This window comes from Aotus nancymaae, unplaced genomic scaffold (genome assembly GCF_030222135.1).
Source record: "Aotus nancymaae isolate 86718 unplaced genomic scaffold, 86718_ANA_hifiasm-v0.15.2.pri h1tg000036l, whole genome shotgun sequence".
Lineage (NCBI taxonomy): Eukaryota > Metazoa > Chordata > Mammalia > Primates > Aotidae > Aotus > Aotus nancymaae.
Window position 1 is genome coordinate 30,259,403 of NW_026988450.1, and position 15,847 is coordinate 30,275,249.

Consider the following 15,847-nt stretch of genomic DNA (forward strand, 5'->3'; position numbering starts at 1 on the left):
AGCAATTGCTCAGAGATTTCGTCACCACCAGGCCTGCCTTACAAGAGCTCCTGAAAGAAGCACTAAACATAGAAAGGAACAACCAGTACCAGCCACTCCAAAAATGTACCAAATGGTAAAAAGCATCGACACAATGAAGAAACTGCATCAACTAATGGGCAAAACAACCAACTAGCATCAAAATGGCAGGATCAAATTCACAATAACAATATTAACCTTAAATGTAAATGGGCTAAATGTCCCAATCAAAAGACACAGACTGGCAAATTGGGTAAAAAGTCAAAACCCATTGGTGTGCTGTATTCAGGAAACCCATCTCACATGCAAGGACACACATAGGCTCAAAATAAAGGGATGCAGGCAGATTTGCCAAACAAATAGAGAGCAAATAGAAGCATTAGTTGCAATCCTAGTCTCTGATAAAACAGACTTTAAACCAACAAAGAAAGAGACAAAGAAGGGCATTACATAACGATAAAAGGATCAACACATCAAGATGAGCTAATGATCCTAAACATATACGCACCCAATACAGGACGACCCAGCTACATAAAGCAAGTTCTTAAAGACCTACAAAGAGACTTAGACTTCCACACAATAATAGTGGGAGACTTTAACACTCCATTGTCAATATTAGACAGATCAACAAGACAGAAAATTAACAAGGATATCCAGGACTTGAACTCAGATCCGGACCAAGTAAACATAATAGACATCTACAGAACTCTCAACCCCAAATCCAAAGAACATACATTCTTCTCAGCACCACATCACGCCTACTCTAAAACTGACCACACAATTGGAAGTAAATCACTCTTCAGCAAATGCAAAAGAATGGAAATCATAACAAATAGTTTCTCAGACCACAGGGCAATCAAATTAGAACTCAGGATTAAGAAACTAACTCAGAACTGCACAACCTCATGGAAACTGAACAACTGGCTCTTGAATATTGACTGGATAAACAATGAAATGAAGGCAGAAATAAAGATGTTCTTTGAAACCAACTAGAATGAAGACACAATGTACCAGAATCTCTGGGACACATTTAAAGCAGTGTCTAGAGAAATTTTTTTTTTCATCTCGTCTATCTTTTATTCCCAGATACTATACCATTTCTTTTACATAATTTAGTAGTCACTGTTAAAAATTATATACACTTAGAGAAAAATTTATAGCACTAAATGCCCACATGAGGAGAAAGGAAAGATATAAAATCGACACCCTATCATCAAAATTGAAAGAGCTAGGGAAACAAGATCAAAAAATCTCAAAAGCTAGCAGAAGACAAAACATAACTAAGAGCAGAGCAGAACTGAAGGAGATAGAGACACAAAAATGCTTCAAAAAAATCAATAAATCCAGGAGCTGGTTTTTTGAAAAGATCAAAAAATAGACCACTAGCCAGATTAATAAAAAAGAAAAGAGAGAATAATCAAATAGATGCAATAAAAAATGATAAAGGGGATTTCACCACTGATTGCACAGAAATACAAACTACCATCAGAGATTACTACAAACAACTCTATGCACATAAACCAGTAAACCTGGAAGAAATGGATAAATTCCTGGACACTTGCACCCTCCCAAGCCTAAACCTGGAAGAAGTTGAAACCCTGAATAGACCAATAACAAGGGCTGAAGTTGAGGCAGCAATTAATAGCCTACCAACCAAAAAAAGCCCAGGTCCAGATGGGTTCACAGCTGAATTCCACCAGACATACAAAAAGGAGCTGGTATCACTCTTTCTGAAACTATTCCAAACAATCCAAAAAGAGAGAATTCTTATCAACTCATTTTATGAGACCAACATCATCCTGATACCAAAACTCAGCAGAAACTCAACAAAAAAGAAAACTTCAGGCCAATATCCATGATGAACATTGATGTAAAAATCTTCAATAAAATACTGGCAAACCAACTGCAACAGCACATCAAAAAGCATATCCATCACAATGAAGTAGGCTTCATCCTGGGGATGCAAGGCTGGTTCAACATATGCAAGTCTATAAACATAATCCACCACATAGACAGAACCAAAGACAAAAACCACATGATTATTTCAATTGATGCAGAGAAGGCCTTCAACAAAATTCAACACTGCTTTATGCTAAAAACTCTCAATAAACTAGGTATCGATGGAACGTATCTCAAAATAATAAAAGCTATTTATGACAAACCCACAGCCAATATCATACTGAATGGGCAAAAACTGGAAGCATTCCCTTTGAAATCTGGCACGAGACAAGGATGTCCTCTCTCACTACTCCTATTCAATATAGTATTGGAAGTTCTAGCCAGAGCAATCAGGCAAGAAAAAGAAATAAAGCCTATTCAATTAGGAAAGGAGGAAGTCAAATTGCCTCTATTTGCAGACGACATGATTGTATATTTAGAAGACCACACTGTCTCAGCCCCAAATCTCCTGAAACTGATAAGCAACTTCAGCAAAGTCTTAGGATACAAAATCAATGTGCAGAAATCACAAGCATTCCTATACACCAAAAACAGACTTAAAAGAGCCAAATCGAGAATGAACTGCCACTTACAATTGCAACAAAGGGAATAAAACACCTAGGAATACATTTAACAAAGGATGTAAAGGACTTCTTCAAGGAGAACTATAAACCACTGCTCAATGAAATAAGAGAGGACATAAACAGATAGAGAAACATTCCATGTTCATGGTTAGGAAGAATCAATTTGTGAAAATGGCCATACTGCCCAAAGTAATTTATAGATTCAATGCTATCCCCATCAAGCTACCTATAACCCTCTTCACAGAACTGGAAAAAAACACCTTAAACTTCATACAGAACGAAAAGAGAGCTCACATAGCCAAGACAACTCTAAGTAAAAAGAACAAAGCTAGAGACATCATGCTACCTGACTTCAAACTATACTAGAAGGCTACAGTAATCAAAACAGCATGGTACTGGTACCAAAACAGCATGGTACTGGTACCAAAACAGAGATATAGACCAATGGAACAGAACAGAGGCCTTGGAGGCAACGCCACACATCTACAACCATCTGATCTTTGACAAACCTGACAAAAGCTACCAATGGGGAAAGGATTCCCTGTTTAATAAATGGTGTTGGGAAAACTGGCTAGCCATGTGCAGAAAGCAAAAACTGGATCCCTTCCTGACATCTTACACTAAAATTAACTCCAGATGGATTAAAGACTTAAACATAAGACCTAACACCATAAAAACCCTAGAAGAAAACCTAGGCAAAACCATCCAGGACATAGGCATAGGCAAGGACTTCATGACTAAAACACCAAAAGTGTTGGCAACAAAAGCCAAAATAGATAAATGGCACCTAATTACACTCCAGAGCTTTTGCACAGCAAAAGAAACAATCATTAGAGTGAGCCAGCAACCAACAGAATGGGAAAATTTTTTGCAATCTACCCATCCGACAAAGGGCTAATATCCAGAAGAAAGAACTAAAACAGATTTACAAGAAAAAAACAAACATACCCATTCAAAAGTGGGCAAAGGATATGAACAGACACTGTTCAAAAGAAGACATTTATGAGGCCAATAAACATATGAAAAAATGCTCATCATCACTGGTCATTAGAGAAATGCAAATCAAAACTACATTGAGATACCATCTCACGCCAGTTAGAATGGCGATCATTAAAAAGTCTGGAGACAACAGATGCTGGAGAGGATGTGGAGAAATAGGAACACTTTTACACTGTTGGTGGGAGTGTAAATTAGTTCAACCATCGTGGAAAACAGTGTGGCAATTCCTCAAGGACCTAGAAATAGAAATTCCATTTGACCCAGCAATCCCATTACTGGGTATATATGCAAAGGATTATAAATCATTCTATTATAAGGACACATGCACACGTATGTTCATAGCAGCACTGTTAACAATAGCAAAGACCTGGAACCAACCCAAATACCCATCGACAATAGACTGGACAAGGAAAATGTGACACATATACACCATGGAATACTATGTAGCCATAAAAAATGATGAGTTTGTGTCCTTTGCAGGGACATGGATGAATCTAGAAATCATCATTCTCAGCAAACTGACACAAGAACAGAAAATCAAACATCACATGTTCTCACTCATCGGCAGGTGTTGAACAAGGAGAACACATGGACACAGGGAGGGGAGCATCACACACTGGGGTCTGGTTGTGGGGGAATAGTGGAGGGACAGCAGGGGTTAGGGAGGTTGAGGAGGGATAACATGGGGAGAAATGCCAGATATAGGTGACAGGGGGATGGAGGCAGCAAACCACATTGCCATGTAGGTACCTTTTCAACAATCCTGCATGTTCTGCACATGTACCCAAGAATCTAAAGTGCAATTAAAAAAAAAATAATAATAAGGAGCTAACAAGGAGCTAAAAGAATTGTTGTCACTCAGCAGATGGCTAAACTCACATTTTCAGAGCCTCCTGAACACCCACCAACCACTCATGTAATGAGATATGCAAATAGAGTCCCCTCCTGTCTTTCTTAAATCCTACCTTGCTTGGGTCATTTCAACCTTTCTAATGGCTCTTCTCCTACTGTCACCTCCTCTTTCCCACACTAAGATGCCACAGTGTTTGTTCAGTGTTTACATAGGCTCAGTTGTCAGTTCCCCTGCTTTTCTGAGAATATTTATGTAACTAATATATGATAAAATAAGACATTTTTTCAAATAGGTACTCCTCACATATTTATTTTTATAAATTCTAAGATCCCCTTTCTAATATTTTCACCCTTTTTCTAATATTTTGTTACATTAGTTTTGAGTTAGAAGTCTATGAACCTGTTAATTAAAACATTTTCAAAATTTGCAAAAATTGTTAAAAATTAGAAATCAGTTTCAGTAAACACTTGGAGCTGAGTTGCAAAGTGTGCACAAACCACATGAAAGCATTTACAACAACCTAACTGTATTTCACATTGTTTCAATTTATAATTTACTCCAAAATACTCTTTCTCCTTTAATTTCCATTGTTGCTTAGGTACCAATTCCAATTATTTAAAAAATCTGTTCATCCCAACTGTTTTCTGAAATGTTTGACAAATATCTGTCATTTGGTATAAAATTATTCATATATATTTTTCAACAGAAACTGTCCTATTCTTCTCTGAGGCTTATTCTACACATCTATAAAATGGGGATAATAATATCCACCTCTCAAGGTTATCAGGAAGATCAAGTAAGGTTAGCTATGAGGGCCTTCTATTAGTTACAATGCATTAAATATTGGGTAATATGGAAATAAATGTTGAATAATATCAAAATAAGAGTTATTATACATGGTATTATCATTCACAAGTACTTAATCCCTTTACTTGTAATAGCAATAGTGTTGACAGAAAATGTATCAGTCCTGGAATCCTGGTAAATTTGTATGTTCTTTTCATTTAGACTCTCCTGATATTTTCAATCTTTTTTTCTTTTAGAATGTGAAAAACACTATTAAATACACTTCCCTGGATATAAACACCTTGTGACTTTCTGCTCCCTTGGCACTTTAAAATTCTGTTACAATAACACTTCCCACACCCTTCTGTGTTCCACACTAGACCCATCATGGGTCCAGTTTTTAGGCTTCACACACGAGAATGGTATTCACAGATAAACAAGTGAAAATTTACCACAGAAAATACTCCCATTTTAAGAAACTCAATAATGAAGTTATCAGCTTTATGAGGAAAAATACGTCAAAGCTTATATGACCCACTACAACACTTTAACCCTCCTTTGTGCTTGTGAAATTCACTTGACAACTTATTTCTTTAATTACACAGTTTTAGTTATTTATCTCAAGCATAAGACACTTATCCATGGCTTTCCCACTGAGAAAAAGAAATTATAAACCGCTATTTCCCGAAATATATCCCAAAGTAAAGATGCTCTAAAAAAAAGTCCGATAAATATGTAAATATCACAATCTATATTAGAAATGCAAAATGGCCCTTGGCATATATAGTCAGTAACTTTTTTTTTTTTAAGATAGTGTCTTGCTCTGTTGCCCAGGCTGGCGTTCAATGGCACGATCTCAGCAAACTGCAATCTCCACCTCTCAGGTTCAAGTGATTCTCTCGCCTCAGCCTCCCAAGTAGCTGGGATTAAAGGCACCCGCCGCCATCATGCCCAGCTAATTTTTGTATTTTTAGTAGAGACGGGGTTTCATCATGTTGGCCAGGCTGGTCTTGAACTCCTGACCTCAGGTGATTTGCCCACCTTGGCCTCCCAAAGTGCTGGAATTACAGGTGTGAACCACCGCGCCCAGCCATCAGTAACTTTTTTTATAGATATACGTTATATTATTCTTCCAATTTCTGCTATGTTTGAAATATTTTATAACATTAAAAAAATTGTATCTTTATTTTTAAGTGGAATTTCCCAAAGTCAATTAACCACCAAGCTTCCCTGTCTAGACATCTCCCTAACAGAGGGAGCAAGCAGATATGCGTTTAGAGGTACACTTTGGGCCACCCATTTCTATCTACCCAAAAAACAACGAATGACTTTTTTCACCAAACAAAATTACAAGTCCAAGACACCAACGAACAGGAGGGTGGGAAGGGTGAACCCACACCTCAGAGATTCCAGCCACATGCAAATTAGAGGCAGAAGGTGACATCACTTTATTTCCACAGCAGTTTTAAGAGACATATTCAATGTGTGTGGTAAGCCTCTTCCAACCTACCTCTTTGGATAATAGCCCGGTTTCTCCAATATAAGAGTGATAGATCTGAACAAACTGATGAACATAAAAGATAGGATATCTCTGTCCTCTTTGCACAAGTAGATTAATGACTCACAGCTTCCTGAGCTGAAAGAGCAGATTAAAGCTCACCACATATTATGACGGAACACCACAGAGTTCAGATGAACAGAGTCACTTCAGGAAGCAGCTCTCTGAAATGCCTTGGTAGTATGAACAAGGAGGTTGTAACAGTCAAAATAACTGCAGGATTTTGGATCCTTGAACACAGTTTTACAAATGTTTCCTTTCTGAATACAAAAATAAAATAAACTGCCATTCATGCCTAATTTCAGGAGGTCTCTGGGCCATATTAGAAATGATAGGCAGTGATGGAATAGTATTATCCCAATTTTATAGATGATAACATGAAAGCATGGAGACAGTAAGTAACTGGATGTAGCCATGCAACAAGTGAGTGGAGAAGCTGGAATCTGAACCCAGAACCTGTGCTACATCGCTTCTTGATCTACAGAGAGGTAACAGATGGCTGCGGGTAGCTGGGAGGATCATCTCCTTTCACTTAGCCTGCTCTCTCCTATCTCACTGATGTGCCAACAATGAAGATCACATTTACGAACTAAAATTATCCTTTCCGCAGGTTTTATCAGATGGCATTTCAGAGCATACAACCTTTTTAAACACTGAATTTAATTTAAAATGTTGGAGCACTTTTGACATTCACTTATTTCAACTAGCCATCGTCTGAATCGAGGATAGGACTTTCATTTAACCTTCCATTATGACAAGAACATATGTAAAGCAAGTGTTGTCACTGGTGACCATCAAGTATGGTACAGAGACCTCCCACAGAGCAATGCCCAGGCAGCACCCTCTACTTCTTTGTTCCTCATGGCTCCACGGTTTTCTGCAACATAAACGAACCTCCCACCATTGTATGTTACCGCAAAGTTCTGACCAAAACATTACAGACTTTTCTTGAAAACTCTAGAGTCAAGGTTGTTTCCTACATGTAAATCATAACTCTTGAATTTTCCAAAACTGTATCTTCAATGAAGTGTAAGGCTTTAATCATTCTAATTCCATGAACACATATTTCAGAGTTGTATTCTGTTCCATTTCATCTAGTAAATAAGAGCAACTAGGGTTATTTGCCAAATTCAGTGATCTAAACTCATCTTTTGACCAGCTATTCAGGAATCACCTCCTGGCCGAATCACAGAATCTTCTTCATATAGATTACTTAGTTACAGTTGTTTTAAAGGTATATTTCAAAATCACATCTCAAATTGTGGTAGCTAAGAAAGGGCTCTGGTCAGATCTAATCTTGACCTCGTTAGGAATAAAGAGGAAAAGCAACTTCATACCTCTTTACAGACAACTCTGCAGGAATGTGTTAGAATGTAGGCTCCCTGAAAGTAAAAGAAGGCCTATTTACTGTTGTTTTCTGTGTGTATAGCAGGAATCTGGTAAACAGTGGGGCTCAAAAAATATGTCCTAACAGAGGGAATGAGCAGAAACATGGACTGCACACCGAAGGATGTTGAAAATCATCCTTATTTCAACATAGATTTGGCTGGTTATGACAGTCTCCAAGTATTCACAAATATTTCAGAAAGTCTAATGGAAATCATACACTTACCTTAAGATGAGATGGCACAAGGCAACTAAAAGTCAAGTTTGCTTGACTTCTGCAAACATTATATCAAGTCATTTTAACAAGGCTAATTGTTTCACATAGATTAGAAGTTTGGATGCCACACAATGACAGGGAAGGAAAGGCTTTCTTATGCCCCTAAGCCCCTCTTCCAGGGTGAGAGGCGGGAGATACATTAATCTAACTGGGACAGATTTACTAATGAATAGGACCCTAGTGTTTTAGAAGGTCAAACCCACATAGGGCTGTTGTTCTCTCAGTCTCTGTTACATGGTGTATCACTATGTTGCCCAGGCTGGCCTTGAACTCCTGGGCTTAAACCTCCCAAGTAGCTGGGACTACAGGTGCCCCAGTCCTGGCTTGGCTCCTCCTCACTAGGAGGCAGGGGGTAAGCAGATTCAGGGTAGGGCTTGATTTCTGGCTTTTTCTCTTCTCTTCTCTAATGCTTGTGTTATGGGGCCCTCCATGGTCAACCAGTAGTAAAATGCTGGTGAAGAAGAGGTTCTAATTAACAGTTACTGGTAATGACATCTTCTAGGCAAGTCTACTATCAGCCCACAGCAGGGACTGTGGGCACTTACTTCCCAATGAAATGGAGCTCTTTTCTCATGTCTCATCCTCGGTGTACACATGTCCCTTGGAAAGCTCACAGGGAGCAGGGACTGGCCAGGCAGGACTCACAGAGCGTTCTGCCCATCACACACAGCCACATGTAAGTCCACCTCTAACTGAGGTACTTTACAAAGGACAAGCATTCCAAAAATAGAAGTTGATAAGCGGTAAGTAGTAGATCACTTCAGAAAATTGTGGATTTTCAACCCACAACTCTGAGGAAGTGAGCTGTTGATCATTCCTGAGCATATGAACCCAACCCAGAAGTGAGGACAATAAATTGAGGTTGGCAGACCTGGGTACCAATCATGGGAGCAGCAAACTTGCTAGCAGCCTCAGCTGGACTAGGCATTCCACCCTGCATAGTGTAGTGCCCTCAGTGGTCAAATGAGAGTACTGGATTACTAGATAATCTCTGTTTTCCTTCCAACTCTAGCAGTCTACGATTCAATGAATGACAACTTTGTCTGGTATCTTAAGCATATGCCTTTTGCTCGAGCCAACACAGACCATTTGCAAGACACATACTTGTTACCAAATTGGAATTCAGTGTTTGCTGCACAGTTCCTGCCAAAGGCTTCTTAAAGTCATCTGATATTCAAGAGATAGTCTAATAGATGTGTTAACCATCCCTGAAGAACTGGCACAGAGGAGGCAGATTTCATTCAATTAATGTTTATTGAGCACAGAAAGTGGGAACTTTAACATAGATTACCTCATTTAAAAGCCTTTCTTCTCCAGTTTTTCAATAGTTAAAATCTTGGTAGACTTCTAACAGTCTTTAGTGTCCAAGTTTTCCATATATTTATTACACTAGCAAATTATCAATCCTTCTAGATTCTTGTGTTCTTATCCCTAAACTGTTACATAGGATGGCAGAGCAAATGCTGTGCCCTGTTATCTCAGCCCCACTACTGTTTCACCTTTACTGAGTAAAAACTTACTGCATCCTTCTTATGTCTGCAGTGCCTTTGTTTTTTGTTTGTGTGTTTGCTTGCTTATTTCTATTCTGTTTTTTGGTAGTGTTCCTTATACAGGGGCCCAGGCGGTTAGTCAGTGTTAGGCAGAGGAGTGCGGAGGGGTTTGTGTGTTCAGGACTGTTACCATTGCAGATAAATGTTTAGGCTTCTTTTGATCAGAAACTGAAAACAATGTAATACAAAGTTTCTCTTATCTCATTTAAAGACCACATTAGTGTTCATTAGAGTAATCAAGCAGCAAATTTCAGATACTTTGTAACATCTCTTTCTCCTTTCTTCAGTCATCCCAAACCTTCCTGCAAATAAATGGGCACATAAATCCCAATAAATATAGAAAGATGCCAGTTCAGTGATTAAAAGCACAGGCTACGGATGTGAGCCCGTGCTTCCCACTTGTAGCCACATACTGGAGTGTGATATTTCACCTCAAGTCAGCATCATCAGATGGAGAATGGGAGTCATACTGATTCCCAAGTCACAAATTTCTGTAAGATCCTCCTTCATATAAAGCATTTAGTACAGTTCCTGTCTCACAAATACTCAACAAATATCTGTTTGTTTAATATTACTGTGGAACCCAAATTGTCATGGTTCCTCCCTAAGTGACCCTTCAATGATCCTCACCACCTGGTGTTCATACCCTTGTAAAATTCCCTCTCCTTAGGTTGTGGGTGGAACCTGTGACTTACTTCTAACCAAAGGAATGGCAAAGATGCTGGCCTATTCCTCCTGACTACATTGCATTATGCAAGGCTCCATCTTGCTGGCAGGCAAGCTCTAAGATTCTCCTTGCCGGCCTGATGAATAAAGAGGCTAAGCTAAGGAAGCCTATGTGACAAAGAACAGCAGAAAGTAGGGAAGGGGTGGGGGAGGGGAGCTCCACGAGCTAAGAACAGCTTTCAACCAACAGCCAGGAAGAAGCTAGGATCCTCAGTCCTACATATGCAAGGGAATGAATTCTGCCAACATTCTGTGTAAGCAAGCTTAGAGGTGAATTATTCCCTGGTCAAGCCTTCAGATGAGAACTCAATCCATGTAAGACCTTAATTGCAGCCTTGTGAAACCCTTCATGGCAAGCCTAGTTAAGCTGAGCCTAGACTCCAAACCCACAGAAACTCTAAGAACTGTTTTAAGGCCATGTGTGTTTATATACACACACACACATACACACATATACATATATATATTGTGGCAATTTGTTACACTACAATAGAAAACTAATATCCCCCCTTCCACATAATTCCCATGACGCTCTAGTCATAATACTAGGTTCTACTGTATCCCATCTTTTAAAAAAAACCTAGGCCATAGGCCTTGCAGCTATTCTTCCTCCTCTTTGTTGTCCTTTCCAACTAAACTTGTCAAGAGTTTTTCATGTGTCCCTCTGTCTTCTTCTCTCATCAGCTGCTTAGCCTATTCCAGGCACATCACTGAAACTTCTCTTGTCAAGGATCCTAGTAAGTTTCATATTATCTAATCCAAATGAACATCTCTGTCTCTTTCTCATTCTACATCTCAGCAGCATTCAACACAGTTTATTACTCCCCACCCACTTTTTGGAACTATTTCTTCCCTTGGCTTACTGGACTTTACATTTTCTAGTTTTCCTTCTACTTATTTGGCTGCTGCTTCTCAATAGTCTTTGCTGGCTTCTCCTTTTATGCCCAAACTTAAATAGTGCTGTGCCCCAGAATCAGGCCCCAGATTCTCCTCTCTTGGCCCCCTGCACTCCCTTTGCAGCCCCCAGGTTTTACATTAACATACTGATGTCATGCCAATTCCTCCCACTAGCCTTGACCTCTCCTATCCGTTCCCCATCTCACAACCATCTGCCTAACCATACTCTCCACTTGGTTGTCCAACAGTCATCTCAGACTTCACATGCACAAAAAAGAACACTTGATTTTTGTTCTTTCTCTTGGTTTTCATAATCTCAATAAATGGTACCTTCAACCAACCTTTACGTGATGGTCTCATCCTGGATTTCTCCCTTTCCTTTATCACCCATCAACCAACCCATCCACAAGTTCTTGTAGGTTGATCCTCACAATAGATTCTGAATTTGCCCACTCCTGCCAATCTCTAACTCCAAGCTACCATTCCCTCTCTTGGTCTGCCGCAGTGATAGCCACCCAACTGGTCTCCCTGCCTCCACTGGTGTCCTCCATACAGCATCAATCTTTTGAAAACTACAAACCACCTTGTAAGAATTTATTGCTCAAAGCTTTTCAAAGACTTCACTGTCCTTTCAAAGGGCCCACCAGGCTCTCTTTGCAGGCACCTGCCAGCCTCCTTGACATATCTTATACCCACTAAGTTCCAGCCACAATCACCCTTTTCTCCTTCCCACCTTGAGACTTGCAACTGCTACAATCTCTGCCTGGAAAGATCTTCCCATGCAAAATGTCTTGTATCTCAGGTCAAATGTCCCCTCCTCAGAGAGATCTTACCCACAGTAGCTTTCTCTTTTTCCTCTGAGACTCTAAGATATCATGATTTTCTTCACAGGACACATCACAGTCTGAAGTGTTATGCTTACTTATGTATGTATATCTGCATCTGTGTGTTTGATTGTTACTATGATGCCTCTCACTGGGTATGAGCATCAGGAAGGTGTCCACTGCTACGTTCTAGAATAGCTGCTAGCACATAGTAGGTATTCAATAAATATTTGCTGAATAAATGAATGCATGAATATATATAAGATGTTAATATTCTTATTTGCATTCTAATAAAATTATCTCGAGATATTTCATTAGAAAATCTCTTCAGATACACTGTCTTTAAACTAGTATTTCAAAAAGATAAAATTATACCTTAAACGACTCAACATACTGTGTAAATTTCTGAAAAGTGTGGGCAAATGAAAGTGTTATAAAATGAGGCCCATTATGAGAGAATTTAAAGGAAATGTATTTGGAGATATGAAAAATCTTTATTGATCAAGTGAATTATCACACTCTATTCTTCTTTTATAGATTTGTTTCCTATACTTAGTTTGTTTTCCTCACAGAGCATAAATTATTATTGTTTCTATCATAAATTGTGCATTCCTATTCAAACCACAAGACACACTTTCAGTATTTCTGGACAAAAATGCTAAGAAGTCACTACTCTTGTTATTCAATGTCACTGACACCATGTGACTTCATTTTAAACCCAGCTATATTCTGTAGCCATACAATGCAGGCTTTTCAACAGACCATGGTAATGAATGTCGTCACGGTTTGGATTTCAACAAGCAGCTGTCAAAAACTATCATCCCAAATGACTACTTGCCGAAAATTTCTCACTCCAAAAGCTGGTACTTCCAGGGTGGTCTAGGAAAGAAATCTGTACCCACATCTACACTGGGGCTATTCTAATTGCCGATGTTCAACATTTCTTTGGAAATACAATTTCAAGCTTTCAGGAGCTTTTCTGGTGAGTCCCCAAAGCTTTTTTAAGTGTTCTCTAAATATTAAGCTCACTTGTTCGTGATTTTTTTCTTCCTGAAACACCAACGCCTTCTGAAAACTCCGGTAAACAGTTATTCCGCTGATTTTAAGAACCACTCTTGAGAAAAATCACTCAGTCCATTGCTTACCACTTGATGCCCTCAAAACTTCTTAGCAACATACACCGTGCATGAACCTCAACGTGGTTTGCTTTGTCCAATCGCAAGCCTGAAAGCCCAACCAGTCAGTTGTGTAATAATAAACCCCTTATCTCCTGAAGATACACAAACGGAAAAATCTCTCGGCGCTTCAGTGCACAGGGGACTTCGCTAGAATTCTCAGCAGAAACTCACATCCATTTTAAATGCCACCCCCCACCCCATTTTCCCGATTTCCTCTTTTTTTCTCATTTGCAATTTTGAGGACGGAAAAAAAAAAAAAACACCTCAAATGCTAAACGATGCCGAGTTGAAATACGGGAGGGCGAGGGTCAATGCCAAAAACTGCCAGCAAAATGCATGTGGAAACCAAGGGCTTGGTTTTGGCCGTACCGGGTTTACCGGTTCTCTCACCAGCGCCTGTGATGGAAACTCATCAACAATTGTTCTTGGATTGAAGAAGGGGCTGAGATTGGCGAGAAACACCGTTTTCTAGTTTCAATAAGCTTGAATAACTCTCAAAATAAAGAGAAAGGGACACTCCTTCCTTGGGGGAGAATAAAATCTCACTCTCCCCTATCTCGTCCGTCCCCACTGGGCACGAACCGGCGCCTCCGTGTTCCTCAAGTTCCCCACCCCACTGGGGAGAAGCGCCCTTTCCAGGCACCCACACCAGACAACAAACACGAACCGGCCTTTGAGGAAAGGGGGAGCGGCCGCGCTGGGAGAGACGCAGGGGCCTGAGGAGCAGGCAAATCAACAGTTCCCCGCGCTGCCCCGTGCGGCCGCCCGCGCCGCCTGACACACCCCTCCCGGCCGGGTCTCTCCCGGGAGCCGCTGCCCGGCCTCTGCCAGGCGCCTCAACCCGGGGCCCGGGCCCGTCCCCCTCCCCGGACCGGCGGCTCCCACGCGCGCCACCGCGCCCAGCACGCACCTTCAACGCGCCCCGCGCAGGGCCCTTGGGGACTGCGCGGCCGGGTCCGAGGGGCACGAAACGCTCCTCGCCGTCCTCGTCGTCTTCGTCGCCGTCCACCACCTCGACGACCACCTCCTCGTCTTCGTCTTCCTCGTCATCATCCTCCTCCTCCGCGCCCCCTCGGGGCTTCTCCTCCACCCGCCCGAGCCCCCTCCGCCGCCTGCTCCCGCCCTCCTCGTCTTCGTCTTCCTCCCCCAGAAGCAGCAGTACCGGCGACGCGGCGGCGGCGGCGGCCCGAGGGGGGCCGGTCCCGGCGCTGCGCGGCGGCGGCAGCGGTGGCAGCGGCGGCCTCCAGCTCTCCGGGGTGAGCGCCGGAGCCGGGCCCGGGGCAGGGGACGGGAGCCCGGGCAGAGCGGCTTCCTTGGCGGCCGCGGGCGCGGGCCCGGCCGGCTGCAGCGCGGCGCCCCCCCGGCGGCTCCCCAGGCTGGAGCGCTTGGCTAGACGCCGCGCCTGCATGCCTGAGCGCGGGGCCGCGGGCCGCGGCGCGGGGCCGGAGTTTGTCACCTCCTTTTCCTCCTCTGCCTCCGCCGGCGGCCGCTGTGGCCGCAGGGCCTGGGGCGCGGGGCCGCAAGGGGTTGCAGGAGCCGCCGGCCCGGACCCGCGGCTGCCACTGGCTGCAGAGGCGCGGGCGCCGCCTTCGCTGGACCGGCCGGCGGGGACGCCGGCGGCCGGCGGCTACGGCGGGGCGGCGCGGCGGCCGCGGGCGGGGGTGGGTGTGAGCGAGCGGCGCGTTGCCGCCTCCGCCGCCGCCGCCGCAGCCGCCGCCGCAGCCCGGGAGCCGCGGGCCGCGCTGCGCTCCATGCGGCCGGCGGCCGAGCCCGCGCGCGCCTCTCCCAGCCCGCTGCGCCCGCGCACTCCGGGCCTACCGCTGCCGTGCCTCGGCGCGAGCTGTTTGTGTTGTGTGTTTTCCACCACCGCCCCCCTCCTCGTGAGCCATTCCTCACAGCCCTCCGGTCTCCCCCGCTTAGACAAAACCCGGACTGGATTTTTTTCCCCTACACACATCCTCCTAAAGTCTGGCACTTCGAAGAGTTGGCGGTGACGCCAGGGCAAACGCTTAACCGCAGCCCATTCTTCCCTCCCGAGGGAGGGGAGTAGAATTCCCTGGAAGTAAGGTTGTCGGTCAAAGTTAGGCTTTAAACGAAGAGATTTGCTACAAGTCATTTTAATGGTCACTGATGTGCATGGCAGCTTCTCCTGAGCTTGTGTGAAATCTAGGAAAGTGTATGAATCCGAGGTTTGGGGTGAATTCCTATTATGAATCATCAGAGTCGCTTAGATTTTCGAAATACTGTTTCATGAGCGATTATCTACCAATCTC

The 15,847-nt window shown here is 42.7% G+C and overlaps 1 protein-coding gene across 1 annotated transcript in view; it reads right to left on the reverse strand.

Moving 5' to 3' along the window:
• The window catches only part of ZNF704 (zinc finger protein 704), a 252,826-nt gene extending 237,844 nt beyond the window's left edge, over positions 1-14,982 (reverse strand). Inside the window, exon 1 of the mRNA XM_021665914.2 lies at positions 14,485-14,982. Coding sequence (XP_021521589.2) covers positions 14,485-14,982 — 498 coding nt within the window. The remainder of the gene's footprint in view (positions 1-14,484) is intronic.
• Between the last annotated feature and the right edge of the window lie 865 nt (positions 14,983-15,847).